Genomic DNA, 26,415 nt, shown 5'->3' with positions numbered 1-26,415 from the left:
CAAAAAGAAAAGAAAAATAAAGTCCTAATTAGAGAGAGAGGAATAATTGCTTTTATCCAATTGCTGCCAGTTAGAAGGCTAAGCTCCTCCAACTTGGTCTCCTAGCAACCCAATTAAAAATAATAAAAAACACTTAAAATTAATACAATAAAATACCATAATAACAGAAAATAACTAAAAATAATACAAGAAAATAATAAAATATAATAAATAAAAATATAACTTACAATAAGATTAATTAAAAATACAAATAACGTCAAATAAAAATTACACAACAATTTTTAACCAATACCACCACCACTTTACCACAGCAACGCGTGGCCGGGCACAGCTAGTATTATATATTATAGTAAATTATATTGTATACATGTATATATGTAAATATGCATGTGTGTATTACTTAACTTTTGGGTTATAAGTTTGTGTCAGATGTTGATTTGTGTTGGTTTGTGTTGGCTTATGAAGGCAACTGGTTGGTTATTTGCATGCCTGCCATAGAAGTGGGCGAAAAGTCAGGAGAGAATGCTTCAGGAACATGGCCATACAGCCCGTAAAACTCACAGCAACCTATCATTATCATACCTCACAACCTCTGAGGATGCCTGCCATAGATGTGGGCGAAACGTCAAGAGAGAATGCTTCAGGATCATGGCCATACAGCCCGAAAAACTCACAGCAACCTATCATTATTACTGTTGGCTGTGATTAGGCTGAATGCGCATGCGTAAAGTAAAAAAATCGTCCTAGCAATGTGCATAGGAGAAACAGCGCATGCGTACCAAGGCGGAGGACTCCATGGCCCCCAGGGCGCATGTGCGGCGAAAGTGGGCGGGGCGGCGCATGCGCGTTGAGGCCGCGGCCGCTACCGAAGCGTCAACAAGGCGCTGTGGTGAGGGATGGAGCGGAACAAGGCCCGGAGCCTCCGACGAGGCTGAAGGCCGGGGACGGAGGAGGAGGAGAGGCCGCGGAGGGAAGCGCCATGAACCTGGCCAGCCAGAGCGGCGAGGCCTACGCCGGCCAACTGCTCTTCGCCAACTTCAACCAGGACAATACGTAAGCAGGGGGCGTGGCTAGAGGAGGGGGCGTGGCCAGAGGGAGGGGTGGGCGTGGCCAATTGGGAGGGGCGTGGTCAAAGTGAAACCTCACCTGTGTGGCCTTCCATGGCTCTGCAAATATTAATACTGTGCTATGCTAATAATATATTGTATGCCCATGTCATATTGATAATAATATTGTAATACGATATAATACTAATAATGATACAATATAATAATAATATATTGTGTGTAATATTACTAATATTGCAGTATAGGGGCATAATACAATATAGTAATATATAATATTAATATCATATATATATGATATAATACTAATAATGATACAATATAATAATTATATATTGTGTATAATATTACTAATAATATTGCAGTATAGGGGCGTAATACAATATAGTAATATATAATATTAATATCATATATATATGATATAATACTAATAATGATACAATATAATAATTATATATTGTGTATAATATTACTAATAATATTGCAGTATAGGGGCATAATACAATATAGTAATATATAATATTAATATCATATATATATGATATAATACTAATAATGATACAATATAATAATTATATATTGTGTATAATATTACTAATAATATTGCAGTATAGGGGCATAATACAATATAGTAATATATAATATTAATATCATATATATATGATATAATACTAATAATGATACAATATAATAATTATATATTGTGTATAATATTACTAATAATATTGCAGTATAGGGGCATAATACAATATAGTAATATATAATATTAATATCATATATATATGATATAATACTAATAATGATACAATATAATAATTATATATTGTGTATAATATTACTAATAATATTGCAGTATAGGGGCGTAATACAATATAGTAATATATTTATTTATTTATTTATAAATAAATATATTACTATATTGTATTACGCCCCTATACTGCAATATTATTAGTAATATTATATCGTATATATATGATACAATACTAATAATGATACAATATAATAATTATATATTGTGTGTAATATTACTAATATTGCAGTATAGGGGCATAATACAATATAGTAATATATAATATTAATATCATATATATATGATATAATACTAATAATGATACAATAAAATAATTATATATTGTGTGTAATATTACTAATAATATTGCAGCATAGGTGCATAGTACAATATATTAATATATAATATTAATATTGTGCTATGCTAATAATATATATTGTATGTACGTACATATAATATTGATCATAATATTGTAATACAATAGAATAATATAATAGTTATTACATGTAATATTAATAATAATAATGGTATAGTGGTATAGTACAATATAATAATATACAATACTAATACTGTGCTATGCTAATAATATAATATATTGTATGTCCATATAATATTGATCATAATCTTGTAAATCAATAGAATACTAATAACAATACAATAACTAATAATATAATAGTTATATATTATATGTAATAATAATAATAATAATAATAATAATAATAATAATAATAATGGTATAGTGGTATAGTACAATATAATAATATTCAATACTAATACTGTGCTATGCAAATAATGTAATATATTGTATGTACGTATAATATTGATCATAATATTGTAATATGATATAATACTAATAATAATACAATATAATAATATAATATAATAATTATGTAGTACAATATAGTAATATATATTGTATGTACATATATTGATCATAATATTTTAATACAATATAATACTAATATTAATGCAGTATATGTATTGGACAGTATAGGAATACATAATACTAATAGCGTGCTATGCTAATAATATAATATATTGTACGTATGTACATATAATATTGATCATAATATTGTAATACTATATAATACTAGTAACAATACAATATAATAATTGTATATTATATATCACATGTATTATTACTAATAATGTTGCCACATAGTGGTATAGGACAATATAATAATATATAATACTAATATCGTGCTATAATATATTGTATGTACATATAATATTGATCATAATAGTGTAATACCATGTAATATTTCCACATCAGGTAGCTTAGACCAATACATCTCAAGCTCACTCAAAAAGTGCATGGTTTATGCCACTCAATTTCAAGTAAATGTGAATTGGATTGTGTACAATTGAATTGCCATTGGGTGATATGGTTTTGAAGGAGGTAGCTATAACATTTTCTAATTCGATCTGTGACAAATCTAGTTTAGAATTATCCTGGGAAGGAAAGCAGGGGGAATCTGCCTCCTCGTTCGGCAGAAAATTCTGGACTACATGAGTCCCTGATCTGATTATGTCTAGGAAAACCTTGATATGAGATGACTGGCTCTGCGAGCATGAGATTATCCCCTTTGGCTTTTACATGAATTAATCGGGAATCACCACGCCGTGCACAAATAATAGAGGTGGAATCCTCATCGTTTGCTTATGTGTAATCATTGAAAGGATCACTGAAATTCAGCCTCTTGTCTTAACTTCTCCAAATTCCCATATTGGGGGAATATGCAATATATTTAGCATTACATAAAAACTTTAAAAGATAACCAACAAGTATACAATTTTATATATATATATATATATACACACATACACACACATACACACAGACACACACACACAGTAGAGTCTCACTTATCCAAACTAAACAGGCCGGCAGAACCTTGAATAAGCGAATATCTTAGATAAAAAGGAGGGATTAAGGAACAGCCTATTAAACATCAAATCAGGTTATGATTTTACAAATTAAACACCAAAACATCATGTTATATAACACATTGGACAGAAAAATCAGTTCAATACGCAGTAATGTTCTGTTGTAATTACTGTGTTTACGAATTTAGCACCAAAATATCACGATATATTGAAAACATTGGCTAGAAAAATGCCTTGGATAATCCAGAACCTTGGATAAGCAAGTCTTGGATAAGTGAGACTCTACTGTATTTATAAATTTATATTTATATATGTGTGTGTGTGTGTATGTCATGTATTATAAATAAGTTTGAGTTTTGAATATAGAGTTTACATTGCTACCAACTCAACACAGAATTATTTCTAACTCTAAACTCCATTGTTTTCATGTCTTTTACTATGTCTACACATTTCCCTCTTTGTGATGACTTTTCAGATCAGGGATTTAGTTCCTATAAGAACACTAGAGAGTCTTGGAGATGTTCCTGTATTATCCTTTGCCTTATTTCCTTATACACAAGGGGAGCGTAAGTGGAGACAAAGAGGCAGCACTCATCTCCCAGATTGCGATGGAATGAGGGTCATTAAGAAGTGCTGTCAGATCTCAGGCTGTAATCAAACAAAGCCTTCAGGGATTCCCATACTTTTGACAGATCCATCTCCAGCCATTGTGGAGCAAAGTTAACAGAATATATCCAGGGCTTTGTCTTTTTTCGCCTAGAAGAGACAGCGGAAGGTGTGCGGTGAAGTTTCTAAAGTGGGCCTTCTCTGGACAAGTTGAGCACATAAAGGTGTTGAAGAAATGCAATGGAAAAGTCAAAAACAATAGTAGGGTTGTCACAGAATTTGTCGGGTCGAACCTGTCATGAGTTTTTTTCTTGGCAAGGTCTGTTCAGAATGGGTTTGCCATTACCTTCCAAAGAGGGATCAAGCCATTGTTTCCTACAGTCCCTGTCCAACACTAAAACTACCATAATAATAATAATAATAATAATAATAATAATAATAATAATAATAATAATAACTTTAAAGACTCTGGCAGAAACCAGTGCAGGTGGTCCCGGTGGTGATCGGCACATTGGGTGCTGTGCCAAAAAATCTCAGCCGGCATTTGGAAACAATAGACATTGACAAAATTACAATCTGCCAACTGCAAAAGGCCACCCTACTGGGATCTGCGCGCATCATCCGAAAATACATCACACAGTCCTAGTCACTTGGGAAGTATTTGACTTGTGATTTTGTGATACGAAATCCAGCATATCTATCTTGTTTGCTGTGTCATACAATAATAATAATAATAATAATAATAATAATAACTTTATTTTTGTACCTCCATCTCCCCGAAGGGACTCAGGGTAGCTAACATGGAGCCAAGCACAGATAATTACAACAGAACAAAATAAAATACATACATAATACACATCATCAGCAGGTAAAATACGTCAAGATAAAAACACAGTTATACACAGTAATATGGTAAAATACTAAAATAGTAACAAAAGCATAATAAAACATAATTTAAAACCAGAACAAGAATTAACTATAACAAACTGGGTCAAAGTGCGAGGAGTGCATATTGTAAACCCGATAGGTGAGGAAGATGAATAAAGTGCTGCATTTAATGGGAGACTTGGGGTGGGATAGACAATGAAATTATTAACCAAACTAATTGAACAGAATAAAGTGCAACAAATAATAGTGATTGTCACAGCACCATTCTGACTCCCTCCACCTAAAACTAAATTACAATGCAAACAAGCAAAGAAGGAAGATCTTAACTTGTAAGGAGCCTAACTAACTTTGGGTTGCTGTGAGTTTTCCAGGCTGCATGGCCATGTTCCAGAAGCATTCTCTCCTGGCTTTTTGCCCACGTCTATGGCAGGCATCCTCAGAGGTTGTGATGTATATGTGGGCCATTCTTTGGTAATCAAGGAAGAATCCTGCCCTGATGAAGTGAATGACAGGAAATGATCAGGACAATTGTGCAATGTGCTTCTGGGAATGACTGTTCCCTTTGTGTCCATACTCCTCCCTACAAAGGAGGAGTATTTATTTCAGTGAACTTGAATGACTCATTCAGATTAAAGGGTCTCGTTGGTCTGGTAATTCCCATCTCAGAAATGTAACCTTCAAGACACTATCTGCAATCATTGATCAGTGTAAGTGATCTTTCTAAAGCAGTGGTTCCCAACCTTTTTTTGACCAGGGGCCACTCTCCAACATTAGTGCCAAAAGGGTTACGAATCTATTTTTGGACAATGTTAGATTTGGTTTAGATATTTGGGGTGCCAATTCAGAAAATTGTATCAAATAGACCACATCCGCTCTCGTTTCTTATATAGAACATATGCCATCCAATAGTCACCATCTGCTCGCCCACTGAAAACCATATTTAATCATCTAGAGCTGATGTGGTCTATCTAATGCAGTTTTCTGAATCAGCACCCCAAATAACCCCAGGAACAGGCCTAAAAATGAGGACACCAAGAAAAAAATATTATTTTGGTTGGTCTGTGGTATTAATATATAATATAATAATAATAATAATAATAATAATAATAATAATAATAATAATACTTTATTTATACCCTGCCACCATCTCCCCGCGGGGAGGCCTCAGACCATATTTTAGTTCTTGCACAAGATTTCTCTAGCCTAAAATGATACATTTTAATATATTCGGTTTATGGTTCCCATCCCCTTGATCATGTAAATGTTATTTATTTCTATAATTGTATTTTTACTTTGCTTAATAATGTGTTATTATGTTTGTTATGTAATGTTTGTGTTGTTTTTATGATTGGAAACCGCCCTGAGTCCCATTCGGGAGATAGGGCGGTATATAAATAAAGTTTTATTATTATTTATTATTCTTGCAGACCACTGGTGGTTCACAGACCACAGGTTGGGAACCATTGTTCGAAAGTCTAGAGATGGTCAGTGGTGAGGATTTGAATGCATGTGCTTAGAAAGAAGGACATATTGAGGACTGACCAGGATAGTATAAATAAATAAATGAATTCAGATTTCTGCTCTTGACATTTTAACTCAGTCAGCCAAGGCATTGTCCTCTGCAACATGTGGCCTATTGATTCCCTGACCACGTTTATCAACTGTGGAGTAAAGGGAAAAGAAAAATGTTGTTTTGGTTCTTAACTGCATCATCAATGGAAAATGTTGGTTTAAATATCGTATTAAGGCAATGTTTGTTTTTTTATGTTATTCCCCTGGAAAAAATGTCAGTAGCTTGTGCACCTGGCGGATTGCAATTTAAATCAAGTCAAATAAATAAGTGTGAAATCTTTGTCAATTGTGCTCATAGCCTGAGAGCATTCACAGATATGTTCGCCTGTCACAGGGCTAGGGACCACGAGTGACGTTGTCCCACTTTATCCTCTCTCTTTTTGGATGAATCCTTTGCTCTGACGCAGACTATCCGAAATGCCTGGGAGCTGCAGATAGCAAACAGCATGGTGCCATCTTCAGAAGATGCTAATTTAACTTCTGATTTATGTTCTGCCTGCCTTTTTTGTTGCTTTTGGGAATTTGAGGAAAATATTGGAAGGCTCTTCCATTCTCCCGCTGACTGAGGGCTGCTTGGGTGAAGGTGGTTTTGAACAATAATGCTGCATGTTGATGTGCTGCAAGAATGAAAAATACTGGGTTTTTTTTAGTTCTAAGACACACTTTTTTGTCCTTATATAAACATTTTTAAAATGGTGTCTGTCTTGGAATCGCAGGTGTATCTTATGTACAGTACAGTCTCACTTATCCAAGCCTCGCTTATCCAAGCCTCTGGATAATCCAAGCCATTTTTGTAGTCAATGTTTTCAATATATCGAGATATTTTGGTGCTAAATTCGTAAATACAGTAATTACAACATAACATTACTGCATATTGAACTACTTTTTCTGTCAAATTTGTTGTATAACATGAAGTTTTGGTGCTTAATTTGTAAAATCATAACCTAATTTGATGTTTAATAGGCTTTTCCTTAATTCCTCCTTATTATCCAAGATATTCGCTTATCCAAGCTTCTGCCGGCCCATTTAGCTTGGATAAGTGAGACTCTACTGTATTTTTGATGGCAGTGGTGATACTGAAATTAGGGTGTGCCTTACAATCTATGGCATCTTACAATTGAAGAAATATGGGTATATTAAATAAAGAAAAGCCTTGACTGGTGATAAGGGGTTGCATGGATTCCCAGCTCCAGTTTCACCTCCTCCTAATCAGGGGATGGATAAACATTTTACACTGAGTTGCTTTGAGTCTTTCGGGCTGTATGACCATGTTCCAGAAGCATTCTCTCCTGATGTTTTACCCACATCTGTGGAAGACATCCTCAGAGGTTTTGAGGTAGTTTCCAACATACCTTACAACTTCTGAGGATGCCTGCCACAGATGTGGGTGAAACATCAGGAGAGAATGCTTCTGGAACATGGCCATACAGCCTGAAAGACTCACAGCAACCCAGTGATTCTGGCCATGAAAGCCTCCGACAATACATTTTATAGAGATCTTTATCATCAGGTATGATTATGGATCACTCAAGTCACTCTCCACGCAAAACTACTGAGGAATAATCGCAGCCAGAACTGAATGGAGTGAATCTCTATAGGATGTTTCTCTGGTTGCGTACAGTAGTTCCTCTTAACATTTTATGTGTTTTTAATGTAATTTTTATCCTGAATTGTGGTTTTAATTGATATATTGCATTACTGTTTTATCTGTTTTATATTGTGATTGTATTATGTTGCTTATATTTTGTCCTTACGTTGTTTGGGCCTCTGCCCCATGTAAGCCACCACGAGTCCCCACGGGGAGATGGTGGCAGGGTATAAATAAAGTGTTATTATTATTATTATTATTATTATTATTATTATTATTATTATTATTATATTCCAGAAGTCAGCTTGGTCAGAGGTGTACCTAAGGATGGATTTGAAATGATGTTTCTTTCAGCAGATGTCACTGACTAAATGCTCAATTGAGCATTGACTAAATGGTCAATTCATTGGGTTTGGTTGCATGCTGCAAGTCGCTTCTGGTGTGAGAGAATCAGCTGTCTACAAAGACGTTGCCCAGGGGACACCTAATGTGTTATGAACGTAGCTGATGGTAGAGCATCTAGGCACCTGTAGGACCAACATTTAGGAGCTCAAATGTTCCTAAAGTCACCTGGGACCTTAGTGTACAGGAAACCTAGCCAGTAGCAACAGCAGCAGAAGAAAACACCGGCTGTGAACAACGATCTCAAAGCAAGCATTTTGCCGCTGTAATGTATTTTCATTTTCTGACAAGTGTAGCCTTAATTATTTATGACCTTATATCACCGCATGCTAGTAATTGATCTCTAGCGGCATTTGGAAAGGTAATGGAGGGTGTGCCACTGGGAAGCTGACTCTTAGGGCAGATTGCAGAGCCAACCCGGAAACCCAACAAGGCGGGTGTTTCAGGAAAGCATCCTCTTTCCCATCTGTGGATTCACATGGGAATTTGAACATGGCCAGCATTCATGTGCACATTGTGATGCCATTGTTGCTGTGTACCTTCAAGTCATTTCCAACTTATGGTGACTCCATCCTGGGTTATTTTCTTGGCAAGATGAGTTGAGAGGACTGAGAAAATGGGACTTGTCCAAGGTCCCCACCTTGACCGCGTTTAGGAAGAGCCTTAAAACCTGGCTCTTCACATAGGCCTTTGGATAAGAACTGCTCGTCTGCATGATAAACTTTGCTCTGGTGTCCATTTTCCGATTGGTTGCACCTTGCTATGTTAATTTTCTGTTATAACCACAGGGTTTACCCTACTCCAAATCTTCCATGATTTTGTAGCACTTTATCAACTACCTCATGTTTACAAAATAATAATATAATAATAATTTTATTTTTGTACCTCGCCACCATCTCCCCAGAGGGACTCGGGGTGGCTTACAGATATAACACCAACATACAATAATATCAAATACAAAAACACACAATTAAATTTAAAAGGCATTAAAGAATCACAATCATTATAAAACACTTGAGAAACACAGCAATAAAAACATAAAATGAGCTGGGCAAAACTCACTTAGCGCACTTTTGCCTAGATCGTTTTTATGATTCTACTGTTGTATTTTAATATGTTTTTTACCAATGTTTTGGCTATTTTTTATGTTAACGTTTATTCTCATTCGCACATGGTTTTTGTTAATTGTTGTGTTTTATATTTCTTATTGTATTTGCCTGGGCTGTCGCCCCATGTAAGCCGCCCCGAGTCTTTTCGGGGAGATGGAGGTGGGGTATAAGAATAAAGATTATTATTATTTTATTATGACATGGCAAACAAGATAGATATGCTGGATTTCGTTTCACAAAATCACAAGTCGAACACTTCCCAAGTGTCTAGGACTGTGTGAAGATTATTATTATTATTATTATTATTATTATTATTATTATTATTATTTTATTATGACACAGGAAACAAAATAGACATGCTGGATTTCGAATCACAAAATCACAAGTCGAACACTTCCCAAGTGTCTAGGACTGTGTGATGTATTTTCGGAATATGCGCACAGATCCCAGCAGGGTGGCCTTTTGCAGTTGGCAGATCGTAATTTTGTCAATGTCTATTGTTTCCAAATGCTGGCTGAGATCTTTTGGCACGGCACCTAATGTGCCCATCACCACCGGGACCACCGGCACTGGTTTCTGCCAGAGTCTTTGAAGTTCAGTCTTGAGGTCCTGATAGCGGCTGAGTTTTTCCTGTTGTTTTTCTTCAATACGACTGTCACCTGGGATGGCGACATCAATGATCCAAACCTTTTTCTTTTCCACAACTGTGATGTCTGGTGTGTTGTGTTCCAGAACTTTGTCAGTCTGGATTCGGAAGTCCCACAGTATCTTTGCGTGCTCATTTTCCATATTATTATTATTATTATTATTATTATTTTATTATTATTATTATTATTATTCTCCAAAGTCATATCCCATTCTCGAATCACAGCACCACGTTGACTTTGGGACCTTAAAATTCTACTTAAAAGTCTCTTAGGGCAAACAAAAAACCTTAAAGACCCTTGCCTTAATTCATCCAGGTTATAGAACAAGAATGTTTTGTTGTTTGGCTACATTTCTCAGTGGTAATCAGCTAATTGTTATTGCCTGCCTTCAAGTCATTTCTGACATGGCTATTCTTGGCAGGATTTGTTCAGAGGGGATTGTTCTTGCCTTTCTGATAGTCTGAAAAAGATTGCGACTTGCCCAAGGTGAGATGTTTGCTCAACTCCCACATTTGCTTGAAACTTGTATCTTGCTTCGCAGGTCCTTGGCTGTCGGCAGCAAATCGGGTTACAAGTTCTTCTCCCTTTCTTCTGTGGACAAACTGGAGCAGATCTATGAATGCAGTAAGTCTTGGTTCCCACCCTGTTTCATCCTTTTTGCAGGGTTACCAGTCTCATACAGTCCAGAAGTTCGTATTACACGAATTCAGTTATATGTGAAGCCTGACATGGTCAGGGTGGAGTACCTAGATGAGACCTAGAAAGGACAACTTCGTAGACATTTTCTAGGTCTTCCAGTGAGATTGTATTATTATTATTATTATTATTATTATTATTATTATTATTATTATTATTAATAATAATAATAATAATAATAAAATTTTATTTCTAGACCACCCTCTCTCCCCAGAGGATTCAGGGCAGTTAACATACATATAAATGGCAAACATTCAATGCCGCAACTACTTCACTTAATATCAGAAGTATACAATGACGATAAGGTAAAGGTAAAGGTTTCCCCTGACGTTAAGTCCAGTCATGTCTGACTCTGGGGTTGGTGCTCATCTCCATTTCTAAGCCGAAGAGGCGGCTTTGTCCGTAGACACCTCCAAGGTCATGTGGCCGGCATGACTGCATGGAGCGCCATTACCTTCCCGCCTATTGATCTACTCACATTGGCATGTTTTCGAACTGCTAGGTTGGCAGGAGCTGGAGCTAACAGCGGCCGCTCACCCCGCTCCTGGGGTTTGAACCTGGGACCTTTCAGTGTCCAGCTCAGTGCTTTAACGCACTTCGGCACCGGGGCTCCTTATACAATGATGATAACATACTCATTATAATAAAAATTCCAAATTAGAAAAAAACAATACATTTTAACATGACACTCCGTAACAACATTATTGCACAGAGTGAACGTATACCTGGACCAAATTAAACGAGCAAGTTGATAAATTAACATCTAATTGATCAGTTTACCAAAGAGTCACACTTTTTCCCAAAGCCCAAGATGTTGTTTATTTCAGGTGAGAAGATTAAGGTTCCATATCACACATGAAAATCGTTATACGCCAAGGATCCTGGAGTGTGTCCCTCAAGTAATAAGCGAATGGGCTGCGAATTGATTATTCCTGAGAGAAGCCCGAGCACTTTTCTTGTTGTTCGCTCTTGCTTCAGCAGCCCTTGATGTAGTGATATTGATCGCTGCACACTTTCTTCCCGCTGCAGCGAAGTAGATGAAGGCAGAGGCCCATTCCTACACCCTCGGTCCCTCTCTGCTGCATTTCACATTTACATTGACCGTCTCATTAGTTCTTTAAAGCAAGCAGGGAAATGGAGAGAGGAGAAAACAGCCCGAAATGGCAGCTGCTGGTCCCTGCAAAGACCCTGCATTAGTTAACCATAGACAAATATGGAGCTGGGCTATGGTTGTTTTTTTTTCTGTGCTCTATCACTTGGTTTTTTCCTCCTTTCCCCGGCAGCTGACACGGAAGATGTGTGCATCGTGGAGAGGCTTTTTTCCAGTAGCCTGGTGGCCATTGTCAGCCTCAAAGCCCCCCGTAAGCTCAAAGTCTGCCACTTCAAGAAGGGAACCGAGATCTGCAACTACAGTTATTCCAACACAATCTTGGCAGTCAAGCTTAACAGGCAGGTGAGCAGACACGCTTTCAGGGTTGCTTTTGCTGGTCTTTTCCTTGCAACCATTTTATTTATTTATTTATTTATTTATTTATTACAATATTTATATCCCGCCCTTCTCACCCAACAGGGGACTCAGGGCAGCTTACAATAAAACAGACATATAAAAACAGTACAATACACTATAAATCAGTTAAAAAAATTAACTTACATAAACATTCATAAAATGCATTTATAAAATATAGATAGGCATGTACAAGTTTAAACCCCGCCCTTCTCACCCGAGGGGACTCGGGGCGGCTTACAAAAATTGGCAAAATTTAATGCCCAAAATGCAATCATAAAAACCAAAACAATATAAACAGATCCATTAATAACATCGTTAAAACACATTATAAAAACCTTAAAAACGTATATACAGTAGAGTCTCACTTATCCAACGTTCTGGATTATCCTGTGCATTTTTGTAGTCAATGTTTTCAAAACATCGTGATATTTTGGTGCTAAATTCGTAAATACAGTATTTCCTACATAGCATTATTGCGTATTGAACTACTTTTTCTGTCAAATTTGTTGTATAACATGATGTTTTGGTGCTTCATTTGTAAAATCATAACCTAATTTGATGTTTAATAGGCTTTTCCTTAATCTTTCCTTATTATCCAAGATATTCAACTATTCAACATTCTGCCGGCCCATTTATGTTGGATAAGTAAAACTCTATAATTAATTTTAGCGACTGGTGGGAAGTTTAAGCCTCAGCAAAGCAGGTTTTGCCACATTGACCAGAAGATTTGTTTCTGGACCAAATAACCTTTGAGACAGTTGATGGGGTTGAATTTTCCATAAATAATATAATATGGAGAAAGGTGTCAATATGCTTGACATACTTTCTAGGAATTTGCCAAATCCCGCAGCATTGCTCTGTGACAATTTCTGGAGGATACATACCATAGAATTTCCCCTGGAGGACCTAGCAAATTCCTAAAGAGAACATCTTTTTCTCCTGGCGTGGGTAAATGAAATTTTGAATACGGGTTCCCTGGTAACAAGGGTCCTTTTGTACTTCATGTTTTCATAAGACAGTTCTGCAACCTTACCGAATGTTGTCTGTATTTTTCTTCTGCCTTGTTTTCTTCCTCCAGAGATTAATAGTATGCTTAGAAGAGTCTCTGTACATCCATAACATACGGGATATGAAGGTGTTGCATACAATCAGGGAGACGCCCCCCAACCCTGCAGGTAAGGGTGGCCTTTTGGTGGTATTTTGAAATCAATATATTTCTGATAACAGCCAGTTATCATGACCACAACGAAGAGAGAGGAGAACTTTGTTGTGTGGTTTCTGCTCTTTCAGAAGCCTTTACCTTGGATGTTTCCCTTCCTCGCTAGTTCTAGGTGTATTTTCATGTTTGTTTATTTATTTATTGACAGTATTTATATTCCACTCTTCTCACCCTGAAGGGGACTCAGGGTGGATCGCAATGTACATATAGATGGCAAATATTCAAAGCCATTAGACAAACAACACACAGACAGACACAGAGGCTATTTAACTTTCTAGCTTCTGGCTTTGTGAGGGTATGCTCGATTCCGGCCACAGGGGTAGCTGCTGCTTCATCATCCACTGTGACGACGAGTCCTTTTGATGGAGTACTTCTTCATCCGGCATGCATGCTGCTGGATGTTTTTATGGTGTTGAAAATTAGTCAAATTAGCCTCCCCGCATAAGCAGTCCCTAAATTTTCCAACTTGACAGATGCAACTGTCTTTTGGGTTGCTATCTCCTTTCCTTTCCTCCCGTTTCCTAGGTTTGTGTGCCCTGTCCATCAACAATGACAACTGCTACCTGGCCTACCCGGGGAGTGCAACCATCGGGGAGGTGCAGGTCTTCGACACCATCAACCTGGTGAGAGTCTAGAGTCTTTGTACGGATTTTTTTCTTCCCTCCCTCTCCCTGATTTTTTCCACACTGAATGATGGCCCTGTGTCCTTCGAATTTTGCAGAGAGCTGCTAACATGATCCCGGCCCATGACAGTCCCTTGGCTGCCTTGGCCTTCGATGCAAGTGGCACGAAACTGGCCACAGCGTCAGAAAAGGTGAGCACCTGATCTATTTTAAACAATCAGAAACACCCAGAGAGCATTCTTGGGTGTTACTACAAACAGTAACTACAGTCCTACCTCAAAAAGAATATCTTGGGGCTGGAGAAAATGTTCAAAAGGGAAAGCGAAATGTTCAGAAAGGTTGATCGTCTCCTTTTTTGGAGAATCCGATCTGATACGGCCCTTTTCTTCGATAATTGAGAAGGAAGGGGGCTTGGTAAAGGAATATAAAATCGTACATGCCAGGAACAAAGAATATTGGAAGTTTGATCTGGATGTTCAAACAAGCTTTTGTCAAGTTTTTTTCAATGTTTAGACCATAGGTCTTTCACATATAAGGCAAACAAATAAATACATGAAAACCAGATTATTATTATTATTATAAAATACACCATTAAAATTCTATAAGGTAAAGGTAAAGGTTTCCCCTGACGTTAAGTCCAGTTGTGACTGACTCTGGGGGTTGGTGCTCATCTCCATTTCTAAGCCAAAGAGCCAGCGTTGTCCATAGACACCTCCAAGGTCATGTAGCCATGGCCATGACTGTTTGGAGCGCCGTTACCTTCCTGCTGGAGCGGTACCTATTGATCTACTCACATTTGCATGTTTTCGAACTGCTAAGTTGGCAGGAGCTGGAGCTAACAGCGGGCGCTTAAGCCACTCCCGGGATTTGAACCTGGGACCTTTCGGTCCGCAAGTTCAGCAGCTCAGCGCTTTAATGCACTTCGCCACCGGGGCTCCTCCTTTATAAAATTCTATATAAATCATTAAAATGCTGTATATATCAGTGGCAAGATATGCCTTTAAAATACTACATAAGATACTGCATGGACTACCACCTGCATAATTAAAAACCAGATATTATTATTATTACTATTATTATTATTATTATTATTATTATTATTATTATTATTATTATTATTATTATTATTATTATTATTATTATTATTATACAAGCTTTTGAGAGTGCCTAATGCCCTAGATGTTCTGTGCAATTGTTATGTACTCTTGCACTTCACTCCATGCCCTCGTCCCATGGCGGCATCTTTGCACTTTGCACTTCTCCCATTCGCTTGTCCATTGTTTACAGCCTGGTCATGTTTACAGTTGCTTATCGCCATTAGATGGAGAGCGGAGAGACTGGTGGCTGCAGCCGTTTTGGTCTCTGTCCACAACTAGATTTGGTCTTTCCCTCTCTCAGCACACGTTGAAAGAGAATGCTCCACTTCCTCAAATCCCCTTTGCATGGGGCTTGTTGTGCTCTAAATAAACGCAAAGCCGAGCCCAACAGCCATGGCTAAGTCTCAAGCTGTTCTTTGGACCTTGACTGCTTCCTTCTCCTTAGCAGCCACCTTGAAGTCAAGCAATGAGTGTGTTTGTGTTTTGTTTTGTTTTTTCCTCTCCATTAACAGGGGACAGTGATCCGGGTCTTTTCCATTCCAGAGGGGCAGAAACTCTTTGAATTCCGGAGGGGAGTGAAGAGGTAAAGTGCAATGTTTGAACAGCTGACGCTTGTTCTGTGTGTAGATTGTCTCTCTCCTTGAAAATGTGTGTGTAACAACGGAACATTATTATGGCATCCACAAAAAGGTAGTACTGTTTGCCTCTGAAATGGGAAAATAACATTGCCATGGTGTGACAGGACATCAATTGGAGTCAATAAAAGTGCCACAAAGTGGGAAAGCCCACTGTGTTTAATATATGAAACTATTGGCCGTATAGCAAATTACACATGGCATGACTAGGAAAGTTATACAGTAGAGTCTCACTTATCCAAGCTAAACGGGCCGGCAGAACCTTGGATAAGCAAATATCTTGGATAATAAAGAGGGATTAAGGAAAAGGCTATTAAACATCAAATTAGGTTATGATTTTACAAATTAAGCACCAAAACATCATGTTATACAACAAATTTGACAGAAAAAGTAGTTCAATATGCAGTAATGTTATGTTGTAATTACTGTATTTACGAATTAAGTACCAAAATATCACGATACAGTAGAGTCTCACTTATCCAACACTCGCTTATCCAACGTTCTGGATTATCCAACACATTTTTGTAGTCATTGTTTTCAATGCATCGTGATATTTTGGTGCTAAATATTGAAAACATTGACTACAAAAATGCATTGGATAAGCGAGTCTTGGATAAGTGAGACTCTACTGTATTCCAAAGCAGTGTAAGAAATAGGACCAAAGCCGATCTGTCTGCACAGAGTGACATGTTTTAGGTACCTTTCAATGTTACTTTTTTGTTTAGATGATTTAAAAGGCATCGTAACAAGAACCATTGAAGTTTCGTGCTTTTCTCTTCCCAGTTGCACATGTTTGCTTCGAAAGCAACACAAAGTAGCAGAAGAGGTAGTTAGGGATGCATAAAAGGTACTTGTAAAGCCTTGCAACAAGTAGCAACAATAAATTGCCTTGCAAATAAAAAGTAATTATTTTTAGAAAGTCCAAGATCTGTTGTTGACATTCAGATTGTAACACTATGTAACGCCATAAGATGTGTGATGCAAAACATTTACTTGGCTTGTGCCTAAAGTTTATATTGTTTAGACTCAAAACCAGACCTGAGCAAATTTGGGCCCTCCAGGTGTTTTGGACTCCAACTCCCACCATTCCTAAAAGCCTCAGGCCCCTTCCTTTTAATAATAATAATAATAAAACTTTATTTATATCCCGCCACCATCTCCCCACGGGGACTCGGGGCGGCTTACATGGGGCAGTGGCCCAAACAACATAAGAACAAAATATAAGCAACACAATACAATCACAATATAAAAAGATAAAACAATAATACAATATATCAATATAAACAACAATACAAGATAAAAATTTCATTTAAAACACATAAATGGTAAGACCGTAATAAAAACAGGATAAAATTATTAAAAACCCACTGGAGCTGATTAATTAATGACTATCTCCGAAGGCCTGCTTAAGCCAAAGTCTGCAGGGAAGATGCTTGGAAAATTCCTCTTTAGAGGAGTGTTAAATAATACGGAGCAGTTTGGGAACAGTATAAAAAATAGCCCCTGCTCATTGCTGACCTAGCAACCCGAAAGATAGTTGCATCTATCAAGTAGGAAATAAGGTACCACTTATAAAGTGGGGAGACAAATTTAACTAATTTACGACATTGAAATGAGGAAGTACCGTCACGGTGGATGATGAAGCAGCTGCTCCCCCCTGTGGCCAGAATTGAACATCCCCTCAGGAGAAGGTTAAATTGCCTCTGCGTCTGTCTCTGTCTCTGTTCTATGTGTATATGGGCATTGAATGTTTACCCTATATGTATATAATGTAATCCGCCCTGAGTCCCCTTCGGGGTGAGAAGGGCGGAATATAAATACTATAAATATTTATAATTATTTATAAATATAAATATTTATAAATGCCTCTGTGTCTGTCTAAAAACTGAATGTTGTTTGTCTGTTGGCATTGAATGTTTGCCATATATGTGTTCATTGTAATCCGCCCTGAGTCCCCTTCGGGGTGAGAAGGGCGGAATATAAATACTGTAAATAAATAAATAATAAAAATAAATAAATAATAAACAGTATGGCTAAAAGGCAACATTTCCAAGCTTGAAGGGCGTTGGTGTGTAGTTGCCGCCTCTCATTCCTGCACTGCCACAGTCTCTGAAATTCATTATTTTTGTTTTTCCATTCTTCAGGTGCGTGAGCATTTCCTCCTTGGCCTTCAGCATGGATGGCATGTTTCTCTCGGCCTCCAGTAACACAGAGACAGTGCACATTTTCAAATTAGAGACTGTGAAAGAGAAGTAAGTCGCTGGAGGTCTTGAGGAATTCATAAAGGATTGTCAGCCGGGGGTCTACACAGCAATTCTGCCACTGTCAGATGAATTGTCCACAGTCCCATACATTGAGGGAGCAGAGAAATCGTATTTCTTATGGGAAGAAGTCTTGCTAATGCCCAATTGGATCAGTCTGTTGGGGCTCAGCAAGAGGCTGGGGATTTCTCATAGGACGAGGGGGATGATGGGTTTCCAGCTAAGGAGTCTGTGTTTGATCAGTGTGAATTGCAGGCCTTAGATTAGAGAGAAGTGCAGACAGTTGAAGATGAGACAAACCAGTGAAAGGTCAATTTCTCTTGGGAACTGGCTTTCAGCTGATGGGGAGTTTTCCCGCAATATCAGATTAGGTCTCCGTACGGAGGGAGTGAAGGATGTATTAACTGGACGTTCAGAAAGACTTGAAACCCAGGTGTGTGAGGCAGGATCTCATGGCTTCTTGTTTGGGCTTGGGCTTAAATTAAGTGATGTTTACTTGGTGTCCCATGGGGTCTCGTCCAACTTTATGATTCTACTAGCTGTGCCCGGCCACGCGTTGCTGTGGCGAAGTATGGTGGTATGGGAAATAAAGTATTGAGGAATTGGTGGTAGTTAAGGTAAAGGGTAAAGGTGTGGAGTCCAGATAATCCAGTTAAAGCAGATAATATAAGATTATATGGGTTATACAGCTGTGTGGAAGGGCCTTGAATCTACACTGCCATCTAATCCAGTTAAAATCTGATAAACTGTATTTTATAGGCAGTGTGGAAGAGGCCTGAGGCCTAACTCTGCCTGTCCCCTGGGTGAGTGGGTTGCTAGGAGACCAAGTGGGCGGAGCTTAGCCTTCCAACTGGCAGCAATTGGATAAAAACAATTATTCCTCTCCCTCTAATTAGGACTTTATTTTTCTTTTCATTTAGTTGTATCAACCTAGAGGCATGGATGCTGGGTTGTGTTGTCAATTTTCGAGGTTGTGGGGTGTTTAGTTTTGTTGTTTTGGCGGTCGCCAGGATTCCATCACTCTTTTATATATATAGATTCGGTGAACTGTGATCATTCCAGCTTCCTTTCTCCGCTTCCAGACCTCAAGAAGAGCCCACGACTTGGACCGGCTACTTTGGGAAAGTCCTGATGGTCTCCACAAACTACCTGCCTGCCCAGGTCACAGAAATGTTCAACCAAGGCCGAGCCTTTGCCACCGTCCGCCTCCCGTTCTGTGGGCACAAAAACATTTGCTCCTTGGCCACGTGAGTAAAGGGGTGCCTGAGAGGGTGATGCTGTTTCTGGCATTTTTAAAAGTCCTGTTTACAGAAGAATCTCTCTTTCCATCTCTCCTTGTGTGCAGGATACAGAAGATTCCCCGGTTGCTGGTGGGAGCAGCCGATGGTTACCTGTATATATACAACTTGGACCCTCAGGAAGGAGGGGAATGCACACTGATGAAACAGCACAAGTGAGTCTCTTCTTTCAGCTCCCCAGGGATGGCTGTTTCCTGGATTTGATCTCTTCACATTGATGTTGCATTCACATGAAACAAAAGGAATACAGTGATCAATCTCAGCACAGAGATTTATTTAATTTTAAAAGTATTATATATATTAGTCTTTGAATTCTCATTATAGTTTATTAAACCAGGATTGCTTCTTGCGTGTGAAAGGAGCCATTGTGTCAAGCTGACAAAGCTTTAGGTTTCAATGCTGATATGCTATTATAGGATACGATTGTTCTTCAGGTTTACTCTTTCCAAATGGATGTGGAATAGGCCCAATAGGGTTGTCATTAGAATACAGTAGAGTCTCATTTATCCAACATTCGCTTATCCAACGTTCTGGATTATCCAACGCATTTTTGTAATCAATGTTTTCAATACATTGTGATATTTTGGTGCTAAATTCACAAATACAGTAATTACTACATAGCATTACTGCGTATTGAACTACTTTTTCTGTCAAATGTGTTGTATAACATGATGTTTTGATGCTCAATTTGTAAAATCATAACCTAATTGGATGTTTAATAGGCTTTTCCTTAATCCCTCCTTATTATCCAACATATTCGCTTATCCAACATTCTGCGTTTATGTTGGATAAGTGAGACTACTGTACTTTATGAAACCTGTCCCTGCTGATTTGCTTTTAATTACTCTGATTTTATCTGTTTGGATTTTAATGTATTGTCCATTATTTTATTTTGTCTATCGTTGGAATGTTTTAAGTTTTCGTCAAATATGTTGTGTTGTTGTTTTGGGCTTGTCCCTGTTGTGAGCCGCCCCGAGTCCCTTCGGGGAGATGGGGCGGGATATAAAAATAAAGTTTATTATTATTATTATTATTATTATTATTATTATTATTATTATTATTATTATTATTATTATTATTATGTGGACACAGGCTCATTACAATGCACTCTTTAGGTTCCTCTTTTGATCTGAAACAATGGCAGTGACCTGAAAGTTTCCTTGGATGCTCCAGGGAAGATGTTGTTGGTGCTGTTGGCTTTATAGTGATGGCGTTGGTCTCTGTCGCTTGTTTCTTCTCGTAGGTTGGATGGCAGTATGGAGCCAGCCAACGAAATCCTAGAGTCCGCGTCTCACGACCGGCCATTAGTAGCACAGACGTACAGTGCCGCCGCGGCTAAAGGTACTTACGCACCTTCTTCGCCTACGAGACACGGTAAGGAACACGCAGAGGAGACACGGCAGTTGTTGGGGACATTATAAGGTAAAGGTTTCCCCTGACGTTAAGTCCAGTCGTGTCCGACTCTGGGGGTTGGTGCTCATCTCCATTTCTAAGCCGAAGAGCCGGTGTTGTCCGTAGACACCTCCAAGGTCATGTGGCCATAGGCATGACTGCATGGAGCGCCGTTACCTTCCCTATTAATCTACTCACATTCGCATGTTTTCGAACTGCTAAGTCGGCAGGAGCTGGAGCTAACAGCGGGCGCTCATTCTGCTCCCGGGATTTGAACCTGGGACCTTTTGGTCCGCAAGTTCAGCAGCTCAGTGCTTTTAAATTTTTATAATTTAAAATTTTTATAATTTTTATAATTGTGCATGTCTCTTGTCTATTGTTGTGTTTTATATTGCTGTTGTTTTTATTCGAGCATGGCCCCATGTAAGCTGCCCTGAGTCCCCTTTGGGGAGATAGAGGCAGGGTATAAAAATAAAATTATTATTATTATTATTATTATTATTATTATTATTATTATTATTATTATTATTATTATTATTATTATTAACACACTGTGCCACCAGGGGCCCATGGGGAAATTATAGCCATGTCTAAATTTTGGAAAGGATGTCACATTCAGGAAGGGGCAAGCTTGGTTTCTGCTGCTCCGGAGACTTCATGTGGCGCAGGGGGTTAAACCTCTGAGTTGCTGAACTTGCTGACTGAAAGGTTGGTGGTTCAAATCTGGGGAGGCAGGGTGAGCTCCCGTTGTTAGCCCCAGCTTCTGCCAACCTAGCTGTTCGAAAACTTGCAAATGTGAGCAGATCAATAGGTACTGCTCTGGTGGAAAGATAGCAGAGCTCCATACAGTGATGGCAGTAGCCACATGACCTTGGAGGTGTCTACGAACAACACCGGCTCTTTGACTTTGGGGGTTGGTGCTCATCTCCATTTCTTTCTTTTTTTTTCTTTAATTTTTTATTTATGGTTTTAGATGCACATAAAAAGTAGATAAACATTTGAATAGATGAAGAAAATATGTGTGTGTGTGTGTGTGTATATATATATATATATCAGATATAAGAGTAGTTAATAAAAGAAAAAAAGAAAAATATAATTTTTTAAAAAAAAAACCCAAAAAGACCCTTATACACACATATATACTCATTCCTTCCAGATCTTCTGCATAGCAAGGTATATTTCCTTCTCTTCTGGACATTTTCCCAGTGAATACCCATTTGCGCCTTTGAGCCTAATATTGTTTTTAAAGCACATTTCACAAGAGTTCAGTGTTTTCTTTTGTTAAATGCCGTATATACTTGAGTATAAGCCGACCCGAATATAAGCCACCTAATTTTACCACAAAAAAACTGGGAAAACATTGACTCCAGTATAAGCCAAGGGTGGTAAATTTCAGAAATAAAAATAAATACCAATAAAATTACATTAATTGAGGCATCGGTAGGTTAAATGTTTTTGAATATTTACATCAAGCTCAAATTTAAGATAAGACTGTCCAACTCTGATCAAATCCTTATTCTCATCTTCTTCAATGTAAATGTGCTTAAGTATCCTTTTAATAATAATATAGTAAAATAATACATGTAATTGTAATCATAATAAATACAGAAAATAATACATGTAATAATAAATAGAGTAAAATAATAAATGCAATAATAATAATAATATCAATAATAAATGTATTAATACTAAAATAAATGTAATATTAGCAACAATAATAGAGAAAAATAATAAATGTACCATATATTCTCAAGTATAAGCTGACCCAAATATAAGCCAGCCAGGACCCTCACCCGAGTATAAGCCGAGGGGGGCTTTTTCAGTCTTAAAAAAAGGGCTGAAAAACTAGGCTTATACTCGAGTATATACAGTATTATTATTATTATTATTAAACTTTATTTGTACCCCGCTAGCATCTCCCGAAGGACTCGATGCGGCTTGCAAAGGCCAAGGCCTCAACACACAATATAACAATACAAAACAAAAAGCAAATTAAAAACAATTAAAACAGTATAAACAACAAGCAATAACAATACGCTAAAACACAATAGAACAATAGAACAGTATACACTTCAATTTCTCCAATCAGTCTTTTGCCTTGTCGACATGTTCTGTGATATTGCATGTGTTAATAAGTCCATGTTTCTGATGTCTAATAGTCTCAATATCCAATTCTCCAGAGAAGGGGTTTCTTCCTGGGTCTTCCACAATTTCGCTAGACATATCCTGGCTATCCGTGTCTGACTCCATTTCTGAGCTTAATGTCAGGAGAAACCTTTAAAGTTTCCTTTGTTGATACCATTCCCTGTGGACTGTATGAGATTCCCTGCTCAATGTTGCGGTTTCCTTTCTGTCTTGCCAGCCTACAACGAGGACCTGGGGGCGGTTGGGGGCGCGTGCCTGGAAGATGACGCCAGCGCCTTGCGTTTGGAGGAGGACAGTGAGCACCCGCCCATGATCCTTCGGACGGACTGAACCTCCACTCCTGAAATCAGTTGAGGCTTCTCGTTGGTCGATGCTGCTACAAACTCAGACCTGAGCTGAGAGCGAGGATGGATGACAGACTATGTATTACTTTTGAGACAAACCCCTCCAGTGTAGCTATAGGTCAACTCAGTGCCGCCGAGGGGAAAGGAACGGGAAGGGGGGAACGTCTGGTTTCGCTTCAGTGGCTTTTAAACCCTGCTCTATCTTTTAGCTGTGAGGAGATATATATATATATGTGTATATATATATATATCTATTTTTGTTGTAACCTGTTGCCAAAACCTGCTGTTTTTTGTGCAGCCTCCCGCACCTTCTCGCTTTGCATGCCTCCTTGTGCCAAGCAAGCAGATCCGTTTTATAACACCGGTTGCAGTTTTTTTGTTCCTTTCTCTTTTTTTTTCTGAAGAAGACAAAATAATGTGTACATAGTGTTCGGCATCTGCAGGGGGAAAAGCAATCGAGTTTGGTCCTGGGCCCGTCAGCGGCTCGGACCGAACTTCCGAATGGGTTCTTCTTGCGCATGGGCTTCTGGTTCGTGACTTTGACGTGCGACTTTTGAAAAACTCTGCGGCGTTTCCCTTTCTCCGTTTTCTTTCTCGGCCCAACCTGTCTCCCGCCGGCCTTTTTCTATCCTTTCACCCCTTTCCTCGGACCATTTTGTTAATTAAACCTTCTTTTGAATGCTGCCTCACTTGTGAGACTGTTGTATTCTCTTACCAAGGAGCAAAATCCCTCTTTAGATTATTTTTTCCTCTTCCCCAAGGATCTGGAATTTTAAAAAATAGTATTATGATATATCCTTAAAGAGCTAAACAACATGACATTTTTGTCTTGTCCCGTTGCTGGCAAGCTAAGTCTTGCTTTCCTTCCTCCCTGGCTTTGTGGAACCACAATCTGAATTACTGTGTGTGAAAGCAGCTAACATGTTGCCGATGAATGAAGCCCGTTCGTTGTTTGATCCGTCCCTTTGCACAATTTAATCCAACATTGTTTTGAGTCTGCTTATGTCAACGATACGTATTTTGAGGTTAACACGCAACGATCCCCTTTAATTTATTTGATCCGCGGTGGCGCAGTCGGTTAAACCCTTGTGCCAACTGGACTGCTGACCTGAAGGTTGGGTTGCTGACCTGAAAGTTGCTGGTTCAAATCCGCGAGATGGGGTGAGCTCCCATCTGTCAGCTCTAGCTTGTTGGGGGAAGCCTCCCAACAGGATGGTAACACATCCGGGCCACATCTCTCTACACCAGAAGCGACTTGCAGTATGCTCTCAAGTCACTTCTGACATGATAAAAAGAAATATTTGTGTGAAGAGAGGAGACAAGAGTATTGGGTGACATTGTGGTTTAATAAGCCATGAATCTCAGCTTAACATGACTTTGAATGCAGCCAATCTGTGATGTTTATAAGAAATGTTGGTCTGTTTTTAAAATTTGAAACTATGCTCCTCTCTGGCTTGCTTTGTCCCATCAATGTGCCCTAGATAAGGGCTCTTGTCCGCATGGTCTTTAAGCTCATGCTCTTGGCTTTCGGATGTCTTTTGCGGCCGGACTTCACGCTCTCTGTTGTTCTGGAATGACAACGGTGTGGGAAACTGAGGCCTCCATAAGAGTCAGAGAAGCTTCTCCTGTGACTCAAGCATCACCATTTGTGGTGGAGGAAGCACAAGCCGCAATCTGACCCATGCTAAACACAGGGTTGCTTTCACAACTATGTGTTTGCTGCGCAATGTAGTTATGCTGTTGGAAAGCCACATGTTCTTCCATAGCAATCTGGATATGGCAGAGGTGTCAAGCTGGTGGCCGTTCCCAGCTCCTAGGAGCCCTTATTGTGCCAGAAATTCTGGAAACTGAAGTCCAATATGACCCATAGCATTCTCCCCTGTCCAGGTTCATCCCCTTGGCCCCGTCCGCTCCCAAGGTTTTGCGCAACACAACCTTTTTGCTGTGCAGCCTCCACCTCCGGCAGCCTGTTTGTGGCGGTTCTGGTGTCGCGCAAAGGATTTCGGGTCTCTCTGGAACTGCCGGGACTCTTTGACGAGAGAGTGACCAAAGCTGGGCAAAACTGCCGCCCTCTTTTTACAGAGCTGTAATGTGCCTTTTCTGTTTTTCCTCCTCTCTTTATTTTTCGGTTGTGTGGGTTGTTTTTTCTAACCTTTCGGATTTGTTTTCGGTGAGCAAAGGAAAAGAAATCATGTGTAAAAAAAAACCCTTTTGAGTGTGAACCTCTTGTTTTCCGTAGATTGTTAGCCAATATTGTTTTGGATTAAATTATTACTCACTCTCTTTCTGTGGTGTTCTCTTCCAGGGTCAGTGTGTATGTGTGGAATCAGTGGGTCCAAATGGATCAGTCTTTTCAGATGCGCAATCCTTGGGAGGAAAAACACCCATAATAAGCTGCTTCCTATAATATTATTTTTCCCAACCTTCATCGGTCTCGGACTACAACTTTTATTTTATTTGCAGCATTTATATTCTGCACTTCTCACCCCAAAGGGGACTCAGGCAGACCACAGAACAGATATGCGGCAAACATTCAATGCTGATTACCATATATACTCGAGTATAAGCTGACCCGAATATAAGCCGAGGCACCTAATTTTGCCACAAAAAACTGGGAAAACTTATTGACTCGAGTATAAGCCGAG

At 38.6% G+C, this 26,415-nt stretch overlaps 1 protein-coding gene across 1 annotated transcript; it reads left to right on the top strand.

Annotated features, from left to right (window-relative positions):
- The first annotated feature begins 833 nt into the window (after positions 1–833).
- On the top strand, positions 834–24,454 carry wipi2 (WD repeat domain, phosphoinositide interacting 2). The gene is made up of 12 exons (XM_003228160.3): positions 834–1,053; positions 11,095–11,177; positions 12,533–12,702; positions 13,835–13,931; positions 14,501–14,598; positions 14,697–14,789; positions 16,208–16,278; positions 18,475–18,582; positions 19,674–19,838; positions 19,937–20,044; positions 21,133–21,263; positions 23,644–24,454. Exons 1-12 carry the CDS (start codon positions 980–982, stop codon positions 23,754–23,756), a joined length of 1,311 nt encoding a protein of 436 aa, XP_003228208.1. The 5' UTR covers positions 834–979; the 3' UTR covers positions 23,757–24,454.
- The last annotated feature ends 1,961 nt before the right edge of the window (positions 24,455–26,415 follow it).

This window comes from Anolis carolinensis, unplaced genomic scaffold (assembly GCF_035594765.1).
Source record: "Anolis carolinensis isolate JA03-04 unplaced genomic scaffold, rAnoCar3.1.pri scaffold_13, whole genome shotgun sequence".
Lineage (NCBI taxonomy): Eukaryota > Metazoa > Chordata > Lepidosauria > Squamata > Dactyloidae > Anolis > Anolis carolinensis.
This window is presented reverse-complemented; position numbering and strand designations above follow the sequence as displayed.